General features: G+C 52.6%; 1 protein-coding gene across 1 annotated transcript; it reads right to left on the reverse strand.

Annotated features, from left to right (window-relative positions):
* Positions 1 to 1,791: 1,791 nt before the first annotated feature.
* On the reverse strand, positions 1,792 to 5,959 carry LOC120647219 (probable 3-ketoacyl-CoA synthase 20). The gene is made up of 2 exons (XM_039923911.1): positions 4,876 to 5,959; positions 1,792 to 2,846 (listed from the first exon to the last, which is right to left on the reverse strand). Exons 1-2 carry the CDS (start codon positions 5,617 to 5,619, stop codon positions 2,004 to 2,006), a joined length of 1,587 nt encoding a protein of 528 aa, XP_039779845.1. The 5' UTR covers positions 5,620 to 5,959; the 3' UTR covers positions 1,792 to 2,003.
* Positions 5,960 to 9,111: the final 3,152 nt, after the last annotated feature.

Raw genomic sequence — 9,111 nt, forward strand, 5'->3', positions numbered from 1 at the left:
TTATTGTAATAATTTATTATCTAATTATGGTCTAATTAGATTCTAGGGTTATTAAAACGATAAAACGACGAAACGAATAGAGGGTAGATTTTAACGAAACGATGGACGTTTTATCGTTTTAACGTTTAAACGTCGATTTCACAAGAACGTTTTCTCGTGACACGACGTTTTAAACGTCGTTTTAATAACTAGGTTAGATTCATTAGATTCGTCTCGTAATTTACAAGCAAACTATACAATTACTTTTTTATTTTCTTTAGATTTAATACTTTACATATGCCGCACATATTTGATGTGATAGTTTTGAAATTTTGAAGTTTGCATCTAAACCAGTCCTGAATCATCTGCCTTAAATGCAAAATGTAGATTTTAGCTTGTCTCCTTTCGATTCATTTCAATTATTTCGATTTATTCTCTCACATAATACTATTGAATCAGCCCAACAGAAGGTAAATTAAAAGGAGGTTTGGTCAAGATAAGAGGCAGTTACTAATTGAACTCAAAAGGCATAAGGAGGTGTAAAATCTTCGTGCCAGGTTCAAGATGACTGCATAAGAGCTGCCTTTTCAATCAAAATATGATGGTGGGCCGGCACAGTGGGCAGCCGGCGCAGATGCAGAGGGAGCGAAAAACGCGGATCGTGCAAAGGAGTCCTGCTGGGATGCCCCGGCCGGCCCACCATTGCTGGAGAGTGAGAAGGCGCAAATGTTGCTCGTGGGCTCTCAATTGTAAAAGGCAAGACAAAACAGCCGTGTCTAGCTGGGCTGAGAACTAGTAGGCCCACAGTAGCAACCCAGTAGAAGCCTACTTTTGGCTTAACAGCTAGGATGTAAACATTTTGAATTGTGATATATTTCGTACCTTCCACAAAAAAAAAAAGCTAGGACGCGGCAGGCGGCACGAGGGGGTGAAGAGCGGGCGGACGAACGGCGGCGAGCATGCCACCATCACCAGGCACGCAGCTCCCCCACGTTCCGGCGATGTATTCATGTATACTACAGCTAGTCATTAGGTCATATGGCCACTAAAGACGATGTTCTCTGTAGCATTCGCTTGCACGAAGATGTAAAAAAATTCTCTTCCATGATCTTTTTTTAGGGAAATTCCTTCCCTTCCATTATCTGATCTCCACCCCACCCAATATTATACTCCCTCCATCCAACTATCAAAGGCCTATTTTTTGGTAACACAGCAAACTTGGCATTTAGTCTAGTCCTCGTGAATCACAAAACGTCATTAACCGGTACTCTCCACGGATCCGCTGCACACGGCGTCGCCGAAAAACAGCGCTAAACATCTCCTAAATCATGCGCCTGTAACAACCTGAGTACGTAACAAACTGAACTTCATCTGAATCTTGAACGGCCATCTCCTGCTCGCTGCTGGGATCGTCCATGCATATGGATTCCTCAACTTCATCGGAATCTTGCACAAACACTAGCTGCTCGCTGATGGCCTCCTCCATGCCCTTGGTCTTGTCCTCGCCAAGGCTGGCGCCGCTCCTCGTCGCCGTCGCGCGGAACAGCAAGGGCGGGCTCAGCAATGGTGAGCAGCAAAGGAACAAGGATTGGTGGGAAAGATGTGTGGGAACGATAGATACACATGGGGGTATATGGCAAGGGTCGGAGCATCAGATCCTTGAGGAACGGAAGCCAAGGCGCGCATGGGAGGGAGTAACTGTGCTAGCGATCAAACGAAGCGTCGCTCGGCGCGCCCCTTCGACAAAAAACGGAAATAGGCCTTATAATTTTTAGATTTTGTAATGGGCCTTGGATAGTTGGATGGAGGGAGTAACACGATACAATGCTCTCGAGTTCACCATCCATCCATACGAAGATTTACACACTAGTCGTAGTAGTACTTACTATAAGAAGAAATGCCTGTATACAGGGAGGGCGGGCCGCCAATAAGCCCGCCGGGCGCCAGACCACGCAAGATATAGGCGAGTATGTAGCACGCACAGCCAAATACTAGCGAATAGCAGACTTAGTGGCTACTAGCAGCTAGGCACTACTACCGTGTCCTCCGTCGTCTTCCTTGTTGCGGGGCGCCTGGTCGTCGTCGTCGAGCACGATGGGCGTCACCTTGGGCACGTGCACCGGGAGGCGGTCGACCTCGGCGGCCCATGGGTTGGTCTCCCCCGCGTCGTCGACCGTCCTGAGCGCCTTCCAGACGGCGCTGTTGCACTTGAATCCCGACCCGAAGGCGATCTGCCAGACGCGGTCGCCCTTCCTGATCCGGCCCTTGGCCTCGCAGTAGGCGAGCTCGTACCAGAGCGAGCTGCTGGAGGTGTTGCCGAAGCGGTGGAGCGTCATCCGCGACGGCTCCATGTGCCAGGCACTCAGGCCGAGGCTGCGCTCCAGCTCGTCCAGCACGCCGCGCCCGCCAGCGTGGATGCAGAAGTGCTCCAGCGCCAGCTTGAAGTCCGGCACGTAGGGCTTGACGTCGGCGCGGAGCGCGCGGCGGAGCAGCACGGCGCCCAGGAACCGGAGCTGCTCCGACAGCGGGAGCACCAGCGGGCCCAGCGTCGTGATGTTGGTGCGCAGCGCCTCGCCGGCCACGGACATGAGCTCCTTGGAGAGGGACACGCCGACGTTGCCCTCGCCGTCTTCCTCCTGCGTCACGCACCCGTAGCTCCGCCCGCTGGCGCCGCGGTGCGTGCGCACCGTGTGGACCAGCTGGTACTTGGCGCGCCGGCGGTCGGCGCGGCGGTTCGACAGGAGCACCGCCGCGCCGCCCATCCGGAACAGCGTGTTGGTCACCAGCATCGGCCGGTGGTTGCCCAGGTACGCGTTCAGGGTGATGTTCTCCGTGCTCACCACCAGCGCGTACGTGTCCGGGTGCACCTGCAGCACAGAGGCAAAGCGACTCCATCATCAGTCTTCAATCACGTCCGTCCGCTTCGTTTCGTTTCATTTGCAGAATTGCAGTTGGCAGCAAGCAACGTGACCCAACCCAACCAATCAAACCATGGTGGATTACATTATAAGTACTTGCTTGATCTCTGGAGCTGCAAGCGAGGTGCGCTGTGCATTGAAGATCGTCACAGCTGAGTAGCGTGAAGCTGTTCTTTCAGTTGTTATTACCGTCGAGGACGGCCGTTGGGGGGCGGCCTGGGCAACGAATAATTTTTTGCAGCTTCTGGACTTTTGGTCGCAGAGCAGAGCTGCAGTTGCAGGCTTGCAGCTGCGATCGTCTGGTGTATCAGGCATTAAGCAGGCGCAGAGGACACGACGCATCGCAGTGAGCCAACCCTAAACTAACTGCCACCCAACCACAGTTACTATGCCTGGGAGCTAGTACTAGTTACACTGGATCAGGATCACTGGGCAGGGCCCGGTGGAGGGATGGCAATTGGGTCGTGTCAGCTGTTCTGGGCTTCTGGCCGGGGGTGATATTGGAGATGGTAAGATGATGTTTGTCCCAAGATCAGTGTTATACTGGCTGCTTTAGTGATTGTGATGAGTCCTTTCAGAGACAAGGTTAAACAGACTGTGGATTGTGTGTTTTAACCGTGCTCAAAATAAGAGGTTTTTCGTTCTGAACCGAATGAACTCGTGGTAAGAAGTCGCTACTGCTACCGGCAAGCTCCGGAAAACGGTGAAATGTTGCAGCAAATTCTGCATGGCTGGCCTGGCTAGCTGAGGTCCATCCCAATGCAACAGCCAGAAGGACAGACCGGGCCTTGATATCTCAAGTCCCCGTCGATCAGGTGGCTTCGGCGGCTGGTCCATGGACTACTTGCCCGTTACAGCTCTGCACCCAGGTAAGTGGACGGAGCTTGTTTCTGTTGGTCCACGGTGGACTAGACTGGGCCTGTGTGTGGGTTCTCAGTCTCAGGCCCTGCTGCCCAGCCGATCCTGGCCGTCCGTCCCCAATCGGACGGCCTGTGCTCCTCGTGGGAGCACATGCCCTTGATGGCTTGATCCATGGAGCATTAAGCATGGTCCTAGCTGCTGGATGGGGTGTTTTGGCAAGTGGCAGATCGATCCACCCCCTCTGGATGATTGGCTTGTTTTTTATGCCCGACATGTCAGTGATGTTCGAATTGATATGGCCGGGGACGGTTCGGGACAGGCCTATATGGTCCTCGCCTCCTCGGCGTGGTAACTGGTAAGGCCATGAGCCTATGAATGCCACATCTACCTTAAACACCCCCACCGATCATACAAAGTTAATGAATAAATTTCGCTTTATCATGCATGTACAAAGTGTCTGCGATTGGGACCAAATACTGTAGAATATTTGAGATTTTTTCCCCTTTGTTTGATACTTTTTTTTTGAGGAAGTATCTTGATACTATGCTGCCTTATGATCTGAGCGAGACTAGGATTTGGATCTTGCTAGCAGTCACTCCTACAGCCCTAAATGCAAACAGTCAGTCACAATGATGCTTTTTAATACACTGACTTGCTGCGACTGTCACGATCGACCTTCAGTTGAGAGAGCATCTCTGATCACTATGAAGTGACAGATGTTTCTTTCATGGATTTACTCGAAATGGTGGCTGTACGTAATCCTACCAACCTGAGACTATTGTGATGCCGTCATGCATGGTGTTCATCTTAATGATGATGACAAGTATGTCAAGTGCTTGTGTCCAATGACATTCCGCCCATTTATTCCCATCATGCTGTTTCGGAGATCGACAAGCGACACGCAGGATCATTGGCGGCCTAGCTAGGTAGCTGCTCTCATGCGTGTGTACGCGCTCAGTGTCTCAGTGTGTGTTAGTTGCATTGCACCAGAAATAAAGAAGAAGAACATGCGCGCACGGGATGTAGCTAGCTCTCGCAGCACGGAAGAATTGAAAGAGAGAAGGGCCGGGTGAAGGATAGATCGAAGCACGCGGTCGGCGCGCAGTAGCTTAGGTACCTGGAGCAGGTGCTTGGCGAGATCAATGGCGATGATGCCGGCGCTGCAGCCCATGCCGCTGAGGTTGTGCGTGACGACGTCGTGGCGCAGGCCGTAGCGGTTGACGACGAGCGCCGTGAAGGACGGCGTGGGGCTAAAGAGGCTGGAGTTGACGATGACGACGCCGATGTCCCGGGCGCGCGCGCCGGTCCTGGCGAGCAGGTCGTCGACGGCGCCGAAGACGACGGCCTCGGACTCCTCCCTGGCGGCGCGGAGGGACATGTCGACGGGGACGGTGAGCAGCGACGCCGGGAAGTGCGTGGCCTCGCCCACCCCGGCGCGCTCCAGCATCCGGGTCTGGAACGCGATGCTCTCGTCCGTGAACCGCCCGGCCACCGCGAAGTGGCGGATGGACTGGGCGCGGGTGGCCTCGTGCGCGGGGCCCGGCTTGTACCCGGACAGGTCGACGAGGTAGACGGGGCGGGGGCGGGACGCGGCGTACGCGCACGCCGCGGCGGCCACCCCCGCGCACGCCGCGGCGGCGAGCCCCGCGTGGGCGCGCGCCCAGTCGCGGAGCGCCGCCGCCCCCGCGAGCGACGACGAGGAGGAGGACGGCACGAGCTGGGCCGCGGCGACGAGGAGCGTGACGGCGAGGATGTGCGGCAGGCGGTGGTACAGCAGGCGCGCGTGGTTCAGCGTGGCCTGCCTCACCGTCCGGGACAGCTCCGCCCTGCCCATGGCGGCGGACCGGTGGTGGCTCGCCATGGAAATCAAATAAATGAGAGTGCTAAGCTACTAGCTCGTCAGAAGCGTCGTGCAGTGAGTGGTTCTCGAGAAAGGCCACTGCCAAGAAGACGAGATCAAATTAAGCTGGCGATCGCGGAAGGAGCAGCAAGCTGACCGACGGCAAGCTTGCTAGTGCGAGCGCAAGCGCAAGCGAGAGAGCGAGGTGCGGGAGGGTCGCGGTGCCGCAGGGGCGGATTTATACGCGCGCGACGCGCGGGCCGGGAAGACGGAAGAGGGAAGACGCGAGGCCGGGCGGTAGGGCCGGGGCGAGTAATGGAGCGAAGCTAGCGAGCTGTTGGCGGTTAATGGGCGCCCCCATGGCATGCGCATGTCCCTGGCCGCATGGACGGCTTCATTTCTGCACCCCGAGTGGAGTAGGAGGAGATACTAGAGGTGGCCGCGAACCGGCGGGCGGCCCGGCCGGACCTGAGCACCTCTGCGACGGGGTCTGACGGGCGGGTGAGGGCGTTACGCTGCGCTCGTGGCGGTTGATCGTTGGTGCACTGCTAGATGATGAGTTACTGAAATCGTTCGAGGGCTTCACAGTAGGCCGGGTTCGTTGACCCTGGAGGGCGGCGGCGGTTTGATCATCAATCATATCGATCCGTCGCGAGTCGACGTTGGCAGCTGGCTCTGAATCTGGCCGGCCGGCTTTGTTGATTTTAGGAGTGGTGGTATTTGCCAAGCAAGCGTCAGGCCCGGGCCCATGGGGCGTGCGGCCCGTGCGCCCGCACAGGGCCCCCAATTTTATCTGAAATGGCCCATTAACTAGTTATGAGTTGAGGTAATTTGTTCTGAGCTTCTGACCTGCTTTGGTCCTACTTGCGCAGCCCAAACGCAAATGACGTCCAGCCCAAAAAAAGAAAGGTCCGGCCAGCCCAAACACAATCGACGTGCAGCCCAAAATAAAAAAAAAGTCCGGCCGGCCGGTGGCCGCCTGTCCAGTGCCCTCCGAGGCTCCGACTTTGGCGATTCCAGTTTCGCTCGACAGATGAGACGGAGACGCCGACCGAGACTCCGGCCAAGCAGACGGAGATGACAAGTCGGCAATCCGCAGGACCAGGTCGCGCCGCAACCTACCTGCAAACACCGCCGCCGACGCCACCGGGGCCGCGGTAGGCAGAGCACCAGAGCCGGAGCGGCGGAGCCGCAATCCACAGCCCACAGGCGTCAGGCGATCAGAGCTGAAGGAGAAGGTAAATAGTTTTCTTTTTAATTTCCAATCGCCAACTGTATTGATCTACATGTACTTGTATCCTTTAAATCTTAATAGATTAATTATAATTTTGTCCTTTAATCTTTTGTGTTAGAACGATCGATTGAAGTCATGACTTCTGCAAATCGGTCTAGAAAATATGATTCCGGCAGCCAAAAACGTAAAAACAAACAAAGACTAGATGATTTAACTCAATCTCAAAAAGGAGCTATGGATAGGTTTATTGTAAAAGAATCGCAAGTGTCCTCTAATAATCAGATACTTGATCAGAACCCTGCACTTGATAGTAATATTTGGCCTGTCTAGTAGGCCCCACTTTAAATTTTCGTACAGGGTCCGATTTATGCCGGCACAGCCCTGGCAAGCGTGGTACACTGGCTGCTGGTACCATATGCATGTTGCATACATGCTTGTGAGGGCCAGGTAACCTGTCTAGCTATATGCACTACCACGTCCTGCATGCATGCCGCCCAATGGAAAGTGTACCTTTGGCCTTTAAGTCTTTTATCTTTTATTTCAGTATACCTTGCTTATGTGTGGGCTCGATGGATCGTGTGGAAGTATTTTTGTTGAAAAGTTCAGTTTACACCCTCAAACTATGAAAAAACTTCAATTTTCAACCTTCAACTGCAAAGTCGGATAACGGAAACCATCCAATTGTCGAAATCCAGCAAATTTAGCACTTAGGGTGGTTTCAAAGTTGATTTTTCATTTTGTGAAAATTTAAAATATTCAAATTTAAACTGAAATTTTATAAGTAATTTAAGTCAAATAAATATAGAACAAGTACCATTTTTTTTTTAAAAAAATTAACCTATCTATTCGCACTCTCAGCTATTTGGATTTGATTTCTCCAAATTCCTAATATTTTTAGAAAATTTTTTGGCAACTGTTTCATATTTTTCTAATTTAAAATAAAATTTTCTTGATCTTGAGATCCAATTAGTTTTTCATGTCTAGAAAAATATATAAAACAACATTTGAAAACAACATAAGGGACAAACTTGTCCAGTTTCGATAGTTGAATGCATCCGATTTTGTGGTTGAAGGCTGAAAATAGAACTTTTGTGATATTTTGATGGTGTAAACTATATTTTCCTTTTTCTAGTGTCATCCTCCTAAAACTTGCTATAGCTGGGTAGCATTGAATCGGGGGCCATAAACTAATAGCCCCTGCGTCATTTGGACGCTAGGCACCGGAGCCCTCTACCCGGCCGAACCGCCCTCCACTCTAGCAAAAGCGGTCTAGGCAGCATTATTTGGATGCTATAGACTAGAGTAGCCCCCTGTGTTATTTGGATGCTAGGCATCGGGACATTCTACTCCGGCCAGACCGCCCTCTACTCTGGCGAAAGCGCGTCTAACGGGATTCTTCAATGCTATAGGCAGGATTGAAGACGACAGCAGATTTAACGTGCAATTAACGGTGTTGAAATGATCATATCCGTTGTGGCAGCCCAGCATATTTTCATGGATGCGGTATTGCACGACGTACGCGGCCTCTTGGCTCTTGCCTTTCTGAATCTTGATAGACTTTTACAAAACTTATTAATTCTTTGGTTCCAACCCGGCCGGCCTAGAGCAGGCAGCACGTCTAGCTCCAAGCCTCATATCCAATATAATACTTGGATTTGCTGCCTGAATCGTCGGGCAGGATGGTCACTTCACAACTTTATTTGGAGTGGAGTATATACATGCCCTCTCACATTCTTGCTCGCCCGCTCGTACACCCGACGAGATCCGCAAGTTCCTTCGCGTTATAGATACTCAGAGAGCGTGCATGGATCTAGTAGCAAGAAACCTGAACCTTTTTCTGCATCGCCGTGTCCTGCGTTCCAAGAGTCAAGTGCAGGAGTGCATGCATGTCGTGCTGCAGACTTGTCGTCCTCACCGTCGACCGTCGGAAGATCCCCGCCGGCCATCCTGAGATTATCAACATACAGCCGTGTACGCAAGATCGCCGTAGTAATCTAGCTAATCTCTCAAATCTGCAGATGAGTATGGGAGTATGGCGACGACATCACTCAGTTAAAGAGCGTTGACGGCGATCGAATTCTGCTACACCTACACCGGCCATCCTTTTCAGAACCCATCATTGATGCTCAAATGAGATTCTAGCATGCTCGATCAGCCGCTCATCTCCTCGATCTGCTCCATCGGCCACTCGATCGGCCTGCACGCGACCCATCGACGAGCGAACCCGCCACGCCGGACTTGAACGCCGGCAGGTGCACGAACCTCGCACGAACATAAAT

This window comes from Panicum virgatum, chromosome 9K (genome assembly GCF_016808335.1).
Source record: "Panicum virgatum strain AP13 chromosome 9K, P.virgatum_v5, whole genome shotgun sequence".
Classification (NCBI taxonomy): Eukaryota; Viridiplantae; Streptophyta; class Magnoliopsida; order Poales; family Poaceae; genus Panicum; species Panicum virgatum.